The 14,770-nt window shown below is 46.8% G+C and overlaps 1 protein-coding gene across 1 annotated transcript in view; it reads left to right on the forward strand.

Moving 5' to 3' along the window:
- Positions 1–13,555, forward strand: part of Bcar3 (BCAR3 adaptor protein, NSP family member) — a 103,807-nt gene extending 90,252 nt beyond the window's left edge. Inside the window, exons 8-12 of the mRNA XM_057793400.1 lie at positions 3,546–3,661; positions 6,763–6,934; positions 8,255–8,366; positions 8,531–8,743; positions 12,683–13,555. Of these exons, the coding sequence (XP_057649383.1) occupies positions 3,546–3,661; positions 6,763–6,934; positions 8,255–8,366; positions 8,531–8,743; positions 12,683–12,861 (792 nt within the window). The 3' untranslated portion in view covers positions 12,862–13,555. The remainder of the gene's footprint in view (positions 1–3,545; positions 3,662–6,762; positions 6,935–8,254; positions 8,367–8,530; positions 8,744–12,682) is intronic.
- The last annotated feature ends 1,215 nt before the right edge of the window (positions 13,556–14,770 follow it).

Consider the following 14,770-nt stretch of genomic DNA (forward strand, 5'->3'; position numbering starts at 1 on the left):
TCCTGTGTCAGGAATCGTGGCTGGAAATGTAATCTCCTAGCAATCCCCCAGGGAATTCTGGAGTTGATAAAGGGCTCCCAAAAATAACTATAATATAAATAATCCACTAAATAACTGCAGGCTCTCCTGGGGAGAAAAAGCCCTTGTCCTGAATCCAGGACAGGAAAGGTAACTAGTGCCCGTAGTCGAGGGGGTCATCCATGCTGGTAGAAGAAGGAGCGGGTGTCCCTGCTAAGCAAGCCCCAACAGGAGAGCTGAGAAACAGGACTGGTGTGAAAGAACAGGACTTGTTGACTTCATTAGCTGGGCGTCGTTGGGCAGAACGCACAGGTGGGTAGGTAATTTGCCTTAGTGTCCTGTGCAAGAGAATTGAGAATTTCTGTCCCAGCAAGTCAGCTGTGTGGGCCCTGGGTTATGCCAGTAGGCCAGAGGTGAATGAAATTCCCATCTAGTGTGAGCCTGCCTGCTCATCCCCAGCCCCCAGGAGGGAGCTCTTTTCCTGGGCGTAGTCAGCCTGTGAGTGTCTATGAGGGCTTGAATGTCTAGAAGGAGGAAAAGGGGAGATGCCTGCCCATGCTTCACAGGTCTGGAACCTTCGCACTGCTTTGGACAGCCTTGAAGGGAGAGCCTAAGTCTGATGTCACCAGACAAGTATGCAGTCCTCCTCCTCTCCTGCCCCGCGCACTTTGTCCTTCTGATGGGCCTCCTCCCTTGTCTGTCTTCAGGCTTCCTGGGAGTCCCCAGCAAGCCAAGAGAGATCAGCCTAGACTGTTCACCCTAGCCTCACAGGCAAGGCTGCGGTCAGCCCTCCTAGTATTTCCCTCAGCCACCCATGCCTTGCTTTCCCCCAGCCACCCATGCCTTGCTTTCCCCCTCTTCCCCAGAACTACCAGGCACAGCCAGTGCTTCCAAGAGGAAAACTTTTTCCCACCCCAAATGTAGCAGCAATGAGATGGGGCCACCCAGGAGCGCATCTGGGTCCCATGTGCCCATTCCCACCCCGGCACGTAGTTCAGGCACAGCTGCTTATTAAAGGCATCGGGACAGTGGGTGGTTCCGAGCACACGGGAAGCTGGAGCCCATCAGTGCCCAGCACCCCAACTCCTAGGCCCCTCCTACCTGCAGATGGGCGCTGCTTCTTTCCTCACTCGCCCTGGGGAAGCACAGCCGCTCCTCCACCTACTGTCTTTGAATGTGGACTGAAATCCAGTTGTTAGCTGCGTGACCCTCGTTCTCCATTTGTTGAGTGGGGTACCACTACCCAGGTGGTCAGTGAAGCCCCGCCCACGTTGCCGGGCCTGAGCAAGCACTAAGCGTTGGTCAGTGTTCCATATTCAGCCTTGACTGAGTATCTGCTGTCACCTCTATCCAGGACGGACCTCCTGCCTGGTGGGAAGGTGTTAAGAGGGAAAGGGACACAAGAGCTTGGTCTACAGCAGGGCTGGGAAGTGCTCTGTGCAGGGGTGGTGGACGTGCTAGGCCAGAGCCATCAGGACCACCTGAAGAGTTGGTGAGGTGAATGCAGACAGTGTCCTGCAGGTGGCTACAAGGCGCGTGTGCCAGGATTTCTGTCAAAAGCCATGGGGGAGAGAGCTTGGTCTAAATAGACTTCATTTCTGGATCCAAGAAGGGGGATGGGTTGGGAAGGGCCTGACCACCTTTCCTGGTGTGTAAGTCTCTTCTGGGCTCATACAGGATCTTGCTGTTAGAGCACTTTACAATCAAGTTAGGAAAACAAACCTATGAGTATGTGGGTGCAGGTCTGAGTCCTCTGCCGTGGACAGCGGAGCCAGCACTGCTAGTGATTGGCCTGGCAGTATGATTGCACTTTAGGCCTCTTGGTAGCTGAGAAGAGGGCCAGACCAGGTACCCACCACACACTGCATTGGTCTCAAAGCAGTGGAGTGTGGAAAAATGGGTCCAGAGGCTTCACTAAGTGGTGACAAGGAGGACTTAGAGGGCAGAAGGAAGACTTCTGCATCCTGCCCTGCCAAGGTGGGGTCAGCCCACAGTAAACACCGCCTCCTCCCTCCGCTATAATATAATCCCCAGAGGATTTTACCTAGGCCTGCACGTGGGCTCCACATCCCCTAGTCCTCCAGTGTGGGCCTGGAAAGCATGTATAGCCCGGGAAAGGGACCTGCTGATGGCCGACTTACTTAAGTCAGAAGGGAGACATCTCGCTCTCCAAATGGAACCCCAGAATTCCTGCTACTGCTTCTAGAAGGAAACTGCCAGTGGCGAGCCCTTCAGCCTTGTTATGTAGAAGGTGTGGGTTACAGTGCACCCCAGAGAGGCATTGCTTGCATGCCTGGAGTGATCACGATAGAGGCCTGTCCACCAGATGAAGCACGAGAACCATCCTGTGCCAGCGACGTCTCCAGACTTGGTTAGGCCCCCGAATCCCAGGGTCACACTGCAGTATGTCACCGAGCTCTCATGGCCCCAATTTAGGGATATGCTGAGTCCACTGTTACACTTCAGCACGATGTGAACTAACTAGGAACGATCAGGTCTAGTATCCAATTCCATTAGACCGTTCGTTACACACATCAGAAACGAGCTGGTGAAAAACACACTGTAAGAAACAGAAGAGCAAATTTAATCAATGAAGAAAAAAGAAAAGGATTGGATTGGGATGAGAGCTGGCTCGGACAAAGCCAAGATTTCCTTTCAAGGAAACCTCTCTGGAGGAGATGTGGGTGTGTGGGTTTCAAATCACCATATGTTTGTAATGGTTCCCAGCCTTAAGGTGCACTTACTGCACCCAGGAGAGGCGTAATTAGGGGCAATTGCAGCCAGCTGTGGCTAAGTGAGAACATGAATGGCAAAGCCCAGAGCAGAGGGGAGGTTGGAACACACTCTGCCTTTCCACTGAAGAGACTGGTAGGCTCCACACACACGCAGCCTTGCTGTTGGCAGCAAAATGTCTCTCCACGATCCAGCCTGTGTCAGCCCAGGGCTCGAACGAATGATTAATTCCCTGGCTGGGCATGAATGCATGCCAGATCTGCAGGTTGTAGAGACCGTTTGGGAGTTCCCTCAGCACTTTGCCCACTAAGCGAGGGAACTGTGTGTGTGAGGCAGTACACATGGGAGGAAATACTTGCACATGTCAGTGTGTGAGGTCAGAGGACAAGCTCAGGAGTCCTGAGGAGCTAGGTACCTTGTTTGAGAGACAGTCTCTTACATGGACCTGGGGCTTGCAAATTAGGTTAGGCTGAGTGGCTGGGGAGCCCCCAGGATCCACCTTTCCACCTGAAGACTGAGCCCATTCCACCATGCTTGGCTTTTTACAAGTAATCAAACTCGGCTCTCAGGCATGTAGTAACAAACACTTTACGGATCAAGCTATTTTATCAGTCCCTCTCCCAGCTTTCTATCTTAGTCTGTATATTAAGATTATGCTGTCACTCAAAGAAATATAAGCGCACTCTGTCCACAGCCACAGAATTTCCGTGGACCGTATTTCTTTCCTCATGCTAAATTAACACTGGGGCCAACCCACTTCCTGGTCTAGCGCATTTTTACTTGGCTCCTGACAGGTTGCTAGGATACTGGAAGTCTCTGCAGACATGAAGAGGAACATGGGTGTGAGCTCAGGACTGGAACTCATTACCTTGCCTCACGGACGCCAGCTGCGCCTAGACATTATTGAAAGGTGAGCACGCCGTCTCTGCATCTCCCACACTTTCAGCTCCTTGCACACATCTGTGCAGCAGGGTGCAGAGGAGTCATGTTACTCCAGGGTCCGTATGGCTCTTCTCAAGCCTGAGCTATAGAATACCTGATGAGTAGACAGTGCAGCGGGAGTCTGGGGCATGGCACTGTCCTGGCCCCGTTGCTGTGGGTGGCAGGAGAAAGGCTTTGAAACTGTGCATGGCTGCAGCTGGGAGACTACACCTGCTGTGTTCTACCTCTCATGAGCATTTGTGGCTCTGAAACTCAAGAGCTCTTGATGAACTAGGCAAGACTGGGGAAGACTGAGAGTGTGTTCTGACCTTCTTCTGTAAGGGGTGAACAGGAGGACTATGGATCCCAGGGCTTGGAAACAAAACCACGCTGCCGTTTTCCAGAAACACTACAACCCCAGGGTAGTTTCCTTTCTAGTTGCTTTACTAAACTGCCCTGGCAAATGCACCCTAAGAAAGGGTTTAAGTTCACAGTCTCTGGTGGGGAAGTGGAGACAGCAGGAGCTTGTGTCCACAGTCAGGAAGCAGTGAGTGCCAGCTGCCGCTCCTGGGGGACACTGCCACCCACAGTGGCATGTCTTCCTACCTCAGCCATAACCCCCCAGAGGCCCATCTGCCAGTCCAGCCCATTTGAGATTCTCTCAAATTGACAGTACTGACCACATCAGGTGTCCATTAAAACGCACACATGCCTATAATCTCAGACCTGGGAGACTGAAGCAGGAGGATCAAGGCCAGCCCAAGTTACATAATAAAGACTTTTCTCAAACAAAAAAAATGAAACAAAACAGAAACGTGCCCTTGAACATGGAATGCTCAGAGATGAGACATGATTTTAAGAAGCACAAGACTAAATTTTTGTATGATCACAAAAGCAGGCCATATATATAATATATATATATACACACACAGACACACACACACGCACCCACTATTGTGCAAACTATTTCCCAGTAGCCGTGACTAACTGCTATGGCTTCCATGATATTCTTGGGCATGGCCCTGACCAGTTGAGCGTTCTGTGGTGCAGGAGTGCGCACACTGACTGTTCTGCCCACTGTACATGGGTGGCAGATGCATCTGAGAGATGAAGAAAATTTTTAGCTGTCCAGTATCTAAGTGTAAATATCCACACGTGCTGCTGGCAGCTGTCGGCCTCTAGGAAGCTACAAAGATGAGCCTGGATTGCACAGCTGTAATCCAGCACTGTCATCTAGAGAGAGGGCTTTGAGGGAGTGAGGCAGAGGCTTTGGGGATGCCTTTGGTCTCACAGCAGGTGGGGGGATAAGAATGGGGGGCAGGAGCAGGATTGATGGGTTAGAAAGGGCCAGTTTTGTTCAGGCAGGCTCGTGGTGAAGGCGTTGGGGAATTGTCGCACTTCTGAGCGGCCTGCTTTTCCTGGCCAGACTCCTTCCTCAGTTCCCACCTCCTCTTCCTCCTCATGACCAGCAGCACGGCTTGCTTCTCCAGTGTTGTCTGGGTGGAGCGGTCACTCTCACTTCCTCGTTCCTAGTAGATATGCTGTAGTCTGAGATCTCCAGAGATTTCTTCTTTTTCCTGGCACTGAGAATTGTGCCGGAGCCTGAGCTCTGAACCTCAGCCACGACCAGCAGTTGCTGGTCTCTCGTCAACATCTCTCTATGCTATGTGCTTAGACTCTTGCACCCTAATTTGTTTCCTATTTGTCTCTGACTGTGGGATCTACCCACAGAGCCAGGAGGATAGTTTGATTAGCTATGATGGGTTAACTAAATAAGGACCAAGGTCAAAGGAATCCTGGACTGCCCAATGACTTTATTCTCTTGCTCTTGAATCAAATCTAAAAGCTACCCTTGACTTTTGGTTTACCATCTCACTCCAGGGGCATCCTTCTGATAACACATTGAGTAACCTCTAGCTGCCAGCCATTGACATGTAAGCCACAGACTGAGTCATACACACACACATCCTTCTGGTAACATGTGAGTACCTCTAGCATCTGACCACTGACAGGTGAGCTGCAGACCGTCTCTCTCTCTCTCTCTCTCTCTCTCTCTCTCTCTCTCTCTCTCTCTCTCTCACACACACACACACACACACACACACACACACGTATAAAGACACTTGGAGCCAGCAGAGCTCATTACTTAGTTAACAAGCAGGGCATTTGGGGGACTTGGGAAGGCTGAGCATGAGCTGACTCCCTGCCACCCTCTGCCAAGGGTGAGAGACCACTGACCTAGGCACAGCAGGAACACAGCAAGAAGCCCCAGTTGTGAGCTTTCAGGACAGTGTGAGCCTGGAGTTCCAGAGGCACATGGTACCTCCAGCAACTGCATAGTAGCCTAGAAAATTAAGACTATTTTGACTCAGTGCAGTAAATTCCTGGACTGAGATTTACAGAGGGAAAGAAAGAGGTCACTGTCTGAGCTTCCTGCCACTGACTGACCCTGTTCATAGGGTCCCATTGTCATGTCCAGAAAAGTCACCCTGTTTCCTGCCCTAAGTCTCTGAGTTTGACCCATGTAGTCTAGGGTGAGAAAAGGGAGTCTGGGGGAGGGCAGGGTACTGTTTTATTAGGATCTGACCTTATAGCAAATTCCTGCCTGTTGTTCAGCCATTGTCCACCTCTCTAATCACTGTGGCATCCGCACTGGGGTCGTAGAACACCCTTCTTGTCCCCTCTCTCCTCCTCTTGTTCTAATCTCCATGTCATCTTCCTGGATCAAGTATATTGCCTCTCCCTGTTTTTGTCTTTTACTCTCCTCACTAAGAGGTGGTTCCAATCTTCCTCAGGAATAGCATCCTGTCTGTTGGGGAACCTGGTATCTCCTTAGGCCTCTCATGGTAGTAAAGGGAGCCTTGTAGCCACATCACTTCTGAGGTCCTCTTCATGCTTCCATTTGCAGAGTTGACCTGGACATGTTCAAGAGCATCTTACTTCCTGAATCCATCCTCTGCCTGGTGTGGGATGGCTTTATTAAGATCAGCTTTTCAAACTGGCTCCTAGCCAGGGGCACACAACCCTGTTTCTGGAGGATTAGGGCCATTTTGTTGACCTGAGCCTGACCCTTGGTCTTCTTCTACTTAGACACAACACCATGGCCATTGGCATCGCTGTGGACATTCTGGGCTGCACAGGTACTTTGGAGAACAGAGCAGGGACCCTCAATAAGATTATCCAGGTGGCGGTGGAGCTGAAAGACACCATGGGAGACCTCTATTCTTTCTCAGCCATCATGAAAGCCCTAGAGATGCCTCAGGTGAGATGCTGGTTTTGTGCTGCTGCCCACACAAGCGTGCATTCAACGCTATGCAGAGTTCTGTTCATCTACACCATGTATGGCTGACTGCTCCAGCCAGTCTCTAAAGATAACTGAATTTTAGTGAAAGCTGCCTTGGTTGGAGGTAGCCAAGAATATTGTCCCCAGTATTTTGGCTCTGTTTGTAAAAGCACTGGTAAGTGCTGACAGCCCACATCTCATCTTCGATGTGTAAGACTAAGAATTAGCCTTACTAATAAGCAATATTCCTGAAGAAGCGTTTAGGACAAGACAACAGGCTGGAGTGTGTGGCATGTCAGTGGCTATATCCACTTGGGACATCAGGAATCTGGTGTTTGGGTAATGACGCGGGGAAACCAAGGCATTTAAGAAACTTATACCAGAGAATCCCTAAACCAGCAGTTCTCAACCCCTTTCACGGGGGTCACCAATCAGATATCCTGAATATCAGATATTTACATTACAATAGCAAAATTACAGTTATAAAGTAGCAATGAAAATATTTTTATTGTTGGAGTCACAACATGAGGAACTGTACTAAGTAAGGGTCAAAGCCTTAGGAAGGTTGAGAACTACTGTCCTAGACTGATGGTCTCAAAGTATCTTCCTTAAGGTTCCTTAAGACGGATGCCATGTAGCTCCCTGGAGGATATCTCAGGTCTGACCTCTGACTTTGTCTGCACTGACAAATGTTGGATGTTTTCAGAAAGAATCAAACAGAATGGGCCTCCTAGAGGGAAGTGGGATTTGCTGTCTCCCCTTGTGTGAGTGCTTGGAGAACTTTGAGTAGAGTCGAGTACTGAAATCCAGGTCAGACCAGCAGCATCAACCTGCTGGGTCTTTATCTGGGCTGTTTCCTAGACAGAGGTTAGTTCTGAAATCCTGCCAGGTGTCCACAAACATCCGTCCCTGCCACTGAGGGACACAGCTGCAGTCACATGGCCTGGAAGTCAGAGCATGCTTGGCACATAATTTCCCTCATTAAAAAGAGTGACCGATCAAATTAAGTGCCCACCAGAAGTTTCTTGGAACTACGTGGCAGGAGAGAACCCACTCTCACAGAGTAGCTACAATGAGATACCTACTTTTTCAAAGCATGCAGAGACACACACATGCAAAGTTAACTTGTGGGATGGGCCATCAGAACCATGCAGAACAGGATAGAGCGGTCATGTTTTTCTCTCAATGCACAACCGCTTCTGACACTGTCCTGCACATCTCTCACCTATTCCAAAATTGAAGTAGAAAGACAATTTTTAAAAGGAGGCTTTCTGAAACAATAACCTTTCCTCCTCCCAGATCACACGGTTAGAAAAGACATGGACCGCTCTGCGGCACCACTACACCCAAACAGCAATCCTCTATGAGAAGCAGCTGAAGCCCTTCAGCAAAGTCCTGCAGGAAGGCAAAGGTGAGTGCCGGGCACAGAAGACCCTGCCGTCAGGCTCCCCCAGTTATATAATCACACGTGGCATTGCATGTACGGACCTGCAGTTGCTACACGAAACACAGTCAGCTGGTTTGTAATTAACTGTCAACAAAACATGATATGGAACTTCCCTCCTTGTTCCTCAGAGTCCACACATGTCCCGCCAGGCAGTGTTTCAGTCCCACTGCTGATGCCTCTTGTGACCTTAATGGAACGGCAGACTGTCACTTTCGAAGGAACTGACATGTGGGAGAAAAATGACGAGAGCTGTGAAATTATGCTGAACCACTTGGCGACAGCCAGATTCATGGCTGAGGCTTCTGAGAGCTACAGGATGAATGCTGAGAGGATCCTGGCAGGTAGGAACTTGTTTCTGGAATCCTCTCTCTGTGGGGATTAGAATGAAGGAATAAGAGAAAGGGCATGGATGCCCTCAGCTAGAAAAATGACCAACGAGAAGAGATTAAGGAGTGGACACTCCCTTTCCTATGTCATTGCTCATTACTCCCTATTTCAATAGAAGAGCACACAAATTCAAAATGGGTGTCATTGTGTGTGCATGTTCAGGCCAGAGGTCAACCTCAGATGTCTTTCTTCAGGCACTGTACACCCCTTTTTTTGTGTCAGCATTTCTTACTGGCCTGGAACTTCACTATGGAGGCTAGGCTGGCGGGACAAGTCCCAGGGGGCCTTCTATCTGTCTCCCCAGCATAGGGATTAGAGGTACATACTACGCCTGGCTTTAAAAAATTATTCTTAATTGCATGTGTCTGTATGCAGGTGTGTATATAGCATGAGTGAAGGTGCACAGGAAGTTCAGAGGTGTCATCCTCCTGAGCTAGTTACAGGTCACCTAACATAGTGCTAGGGGACAAACTCGGGTCCTCTACAACAATCACACACATTCAGAACCACTGAGCCATCCAGTTGACCATGGCCAACTTTTTTTTTTTAGAATTTTATGAGTACTGTATTTAATGTAATTTCTACCACTTACCTTCACTTTCTGTCTCCCTATGAAAACCACTTGTTACACACGCACACCTGCATCTATAAATATCATCTGATGAGTCCACTTTGTGTTGTTCATATGGCCATGTGTTTAGGGATGACCAACTGGGATTGGATAACATATTAGGGAGTTTGCCCCTTGAGGGGACTGATTCTTCTCTCAGTAGCCATTAATTAACTATAGCACTTCATCTAGGGGTAGGGCCTTGTAAAATTTCTCCCATCCACTTTGTCAGCTGGTGTTGTCACTGGACAGGTCTAGGTAGAGGACCTATTTTTGAGATTTCCTGAGTGCAACTCCTATTGTATGTAGAAGACAGTACCTTATAGCCTATACTTTGGTCCTTCTTCCTTGATGTTCCCTGAGCCTTTGGTACAGAGATTGAGTTGTAGATTGTCAACTGGGAGATAGGCCGTCCACAGTAAATTTTTCTCTGCACTTTGACCACTTGGGGATTTCTGCCGCTGGTCGCCATCTACTGCAAAGAACAGCTGCTTTCTGAGGGGCGCGAGCTACACCTGTGTGTGGGTGTAAGCACAGATATGTAGAATGCACTTGGGAATTATAGTGGTTTAGGAAAGTGATAGTAGTATGTTCTCCCCTGACCTCATCAGCCACAAGTAGCTGCTAGGTTTACAGTTACCAGACATGAATTCCCTTCTACTGAGTGGGTCTTAAATCCAATTAGATGCTCTTGGTAACCTCCAAGATATAAGTGCCACTTCTGAACCCTTGCTGTAATAGCCATAGTTGCGGCTTACAGGCCTTACAGCCGAGTAGGGCTCTTGGTTGTGTACCTCCCTTGGCAACTTGCATAGCAACTGCAGGTGCTGAGAGCCATTCCTCAGGGTGGAGGCTTCCAGGTCAGTCCCAGCTTGATTCCTCAAGGTCCTGTGTCTAAAGTATGTGGTATCTTTAGCAACAGGGTTTTACCTTCAAGTTCTGAGAGTCTCTTGAACCCCTTTGGTTAAAGACTCCGAGGAGTTCCCCATGCCTGGCACTGGGGCTTCTGTTTGATTGACCATGGCTCCTGGGGGAGCATTACCACCCCCAGTGGTATAACTTCATTTAAATTATGCAATACACTAACAGAAGTAAACAAACTATGTTTCCCTATAGCTTTTTCATTGGGAATGGGGTAGGAGAAGGGATAGAGCCCTCCCCTTCCCCCTTCATAGCACCTGTGTCCTACTGTCTGCTCTCTAGACCTCCTTACACAACCCACCAGTCTCTTCATGAGAATAGTATTTCTTGATTTGTCCACTTACTTGTAAAATTCATTATTTCACTTTCTTTACAGTTGAAGTCTTCTGCAGAATCACAGTGTATATACACCCCTGGATAGTGTTCTGTGGAATCACAGTGTATATACACCCCTGGATAGTGTTCCGTGGAATCACAGTGTACATACACCACATTTCATTATCTATTCATCAGCCATAGGACACTTAGGTTATTTCCATTTCCTAGCTACTGTGAGCATGGCTGAACAAGTATCTGTGTAATAGGATGTCAAGTACTTTGGGCATACGCCAGGGAGTAGTATAGCTGGATCATAAGGGAGATCTGTTTTTAGCTTTTTGAGGATTCTTCACACTAATTTCCATAGTGGCTGCACCAATTTGCAATTCCACCAACACTGAATAAGTGTTTCCCTTTCCCTGCATCCTTGCAAGCATTTTTTTTTTTTTTTTTTAAATCTTAGCCATTCTGACTAGGGTAATGGGCAATGAAATCTCTAAAGTAGTTTTAATTTGCATTTTCCTAGTTGCTAAGGATAGTAAACTAACACTTTAAAGGTATTTCTTAGCCATTTTTATTTCTTCTTTTGAGAACTCCATGGCACATTTTTAAATTGGGTCATTTGTCTCCTTGACTGTTTTTTGAGTTCTTTGTATATTCTGGATATTAATCCTGCCAGAGCTCTTATGTGTTATAAAGTGCGCTGTGGACATTGCACTCAGGCCTCTACTCACACAGCAAGCGCCTTTCTGATTGAGCCGTCTTCCTGTGTGTCATTATCTTCTAATTTATCCCAAAACTATGTCCTGCAACTCCAGATGACTTAGGGGCCCCGCATTTCTCTTCTTCTGTGCTCTATCAAGGGATAGAATAAATAAAAAGCAGCGGCAAGAAGAATGTGCACCATTACCACCTGGGAAGGCAGTAGCCACCACAAGGTGTTTTATCCAGACTTCATTTTCTGGGCGCATCTTCCTTCCTATTTACCCCTGCTCCAAGTGCCCCAGAACACATCCTGGGAAGTGTATAAACTGAACTTTCTCCTTGAGCTCTGGAGGAGGATAAACATACGTCACTGTTGCGGCGTGTGCTGCACGAGCTAAGTGGTGGCCCTCAAGGGTGTCAGCACAGTGCCAAGTGCAGAGCCAGACATGAACACTCAGGAAACGTGGTTTGCTCAGAAGGGCAGTATGTGGGAATAACACCCGGAAGAAAAGAAATCCCACTGTTTGTGAGACAGGGTCTCATAGAACCCAGAATGACCTCAAATTTGGTACCTTGCCAAGGACAACCTTGAACTTCTTGATCCTTCTGCTTCCACCTCCCAAATGCTAGGATTACAGGTACATGTGAGCCACCAATCCTGCTGTATGCAGTGCTAGACTCTTCATATATTAAGAGTGAATATAAAACTGAAGAGTTTATGACTAGTTCTTTCAAAGTAAACACATGCTTACCATATGACTGCCTTGAGAAATGAATGTCCACACAGGCTTGTTCATGTTGACAATTACTCACAGTACAGCAGTGAATGGGTATGTCCACATAAATGCCTATTAATCAGCAATTAAACAGAATGTATTATTGCTAACACGCCACACACAGAACAATTTGAAAACCATTCATACAAAGTTGAAGAACCCTGACAGTGCATAATATATCACGATTCCTTTTTTTTTTAATCAAACCTCTAAAGACACAGAGCTCATCAGTGGTTTTCTAGGACCGGGGCTGAAACAGAGGTTGACTGCCTGGAAGTAGTAGGGAACTTTCTAAGCTGAAGAAAGTATCCTAAAACGGTAAAATTTTCTAACATCAAACTTTACAGTTAAAATAGTTGAATCACATGGCAAGTAAAGTTGTTACAAATACAGACACTCCTCACATGGGACACAGGCTTGTGAATTCTTTGACGCTCATCAAATGAGGCCCTACATTTTTCTAGAGGAGAAAGTTCATTTAATTCTACTGTAAAACAGGATAGCTTTCACTCACTTTCAACCCTCTGAAGCGGAACCGAACTTACCTGCTTTATTTTGATTAGATTTTCAACCGGATGAAGAAATGACTGAGATCTTGAAGACTGAATTTCAGATGCGATTGCTGTGGGGCAGCAAGGGTGCCGAAGTCAACCAGACGGAGAGATACGAGAAGTTCAACCAGATTTTAACAGCCCTCTCACGGAAACTGGAACCTCCTTCTGTAAAGCAAGCTGAGCTCTGAGAACCACCCAGGAGACCTTGGGGCATTACCTGAAGCTTTTCCAGACCTGCTGAGAATGCTTATCATCTTATAAAGTAATAATGTGCAAATCTAAGAAGATACAAGCTTTTAATATCCACAGGATATTAAATGTATGAACTGCACAGAGCATAGTTATTTATATGAATTGTTTAAAATTACTACTGATTTTTAAATGAATGGTAATTTATTATTAAGATAACTATTGCTAATGTTGATCAGCAAATTTAAGAAGACATAGCTATGTTGCTGGTTGTTTAATAATCATGGTATTTGACCATCTTAGTTTTAATTCCATGTCATATAAATGTAAATAGAGGCATTTAAAAGAAAAGCATGAAGCATTGCAGAAGGTATCAGTTATATGATATTCTTTTGAATATGAAACTGTAAATAGTCATGAGTGGAAATATATGTTTTTGTGAAATGATTGTATCCTGTCTCTTTAGTATTGACTCACCTTAGCATGATAATTCTAACTCCTGGATTCTAAGGAGCTTTCTTCCCTATTCCCATATTAAACCACAAATGGTTTGCAAATCTAAGGGTTCTACTGCAAAGACAGAATGTGAGCCAAAGTGAAATCCTACTTCAAAAGTACTAGGTTCAAACTCGACTGGGCACCAGATATCAGCTGCCATTCTATTTCTTTAATTTTCGAGACAGGGTTTCTCTGTGTAACTTTGGAGCCTGCCCTGGAACTCGCTCTGTAGACCAGGCTGGCCTCGAACTCAGAGATCTGCCTGCCTCTGCCTCCAGAGTGCTGGGATTAAAGGTGTGTGCCACCACCTCCTGGCCTCGCAATTCTATTTCATGACACAATTGATCTACCACACTGGCTCCCCTGGAAAGCTCTCCAGACACACTTGGAGTTGGGTAACCTTTAGCCCCTTTATGTTACTTTGTGTTGTGCCCAAAATCAACTTAAGAAAGGGTTTATAGTTTGCCTTTGGTTCTAGAGGGACAGAGAACATCATGGTGGCAGGAAGCCCCAATCTTTTTCATCTGGACACAGAGCAAGAACAGGAAGTAGGGTGAGGCTATAAATACAGCCCACACCCCAGTGATGTTATTTCCTACAGCAAGACCTTTGTGATCTTCCCAAATACATGAGTGTTTAGGGGACATTCCCACCACATCATGCCAACAAACTTAAGCATCTCCATGTGAAGGCAAACCCTAACATTTTTAGTATAGTATTTGCTATAGTCTGAATCAACTATAATATACAGAAAAAGCATATGAACTAATCATTTCCTCTAGAAGATACACAAATCTTACAGGCTCATTTTCTAGGTTTCTGACTTCCCCCAAAGAATGTCTAGTATTTATATAGTCTCCATTTTTCCATTGTAAAAATTTTGTAATACAAGATTTTAAAGTCTTCTGTAATCAACTAAATAACACTTACCTATTTGTTTTCCTGTCTTTTTGGCTTGAGACAGGGCTTCACCATGTAGTCTTGGCTGTCCTGGAACTCACCATGTAGACCAGGCTAGCTTTGAATTTACAAGAGATCCACTTGCCTCTGCCGCCAAGTGCTGGGATTCAAGGCGTGTGCCACCACGCCTGGCCTGTTTCCCTCTAAGTATTTAAACCACACCAAGTTTTCTTCATGATATTAAAGAGACTTGGAGGACTGACTGCCTGGTTATAGATACTACACTCTAACATGGACATCTTAAGTACATTGTCCTGGTTTGCTTTTACTTGTGATTAAAATAAAGGGGTTGGAAATGGCTTGTTACAACTTATAGGTTGGTCTGTCAGCAAGGCAAACCAGGGCAGGAACTCAATGCAGAATCTGCAGGCTAGAACGTGGAGCAGAAGCCATGGAGGAATGATGCTTACCTCCTGCTTCTTGCTTCTGTGTTCTTACACAATTCAGGTC

This window comes from Chionomys nivalis, chromosome 18 (assembly GCF_950005125.1).
Source record: "Chionomys nivalis chromosome 18, mChiNiv1.1, whole genome shotgun sequence".
Lineage (NCBI taxonomy): Eukaryota > Metazoa > Chordata > Mammalia > Rodentia > Cricetidae > Chionomys > Chionomys nivalis.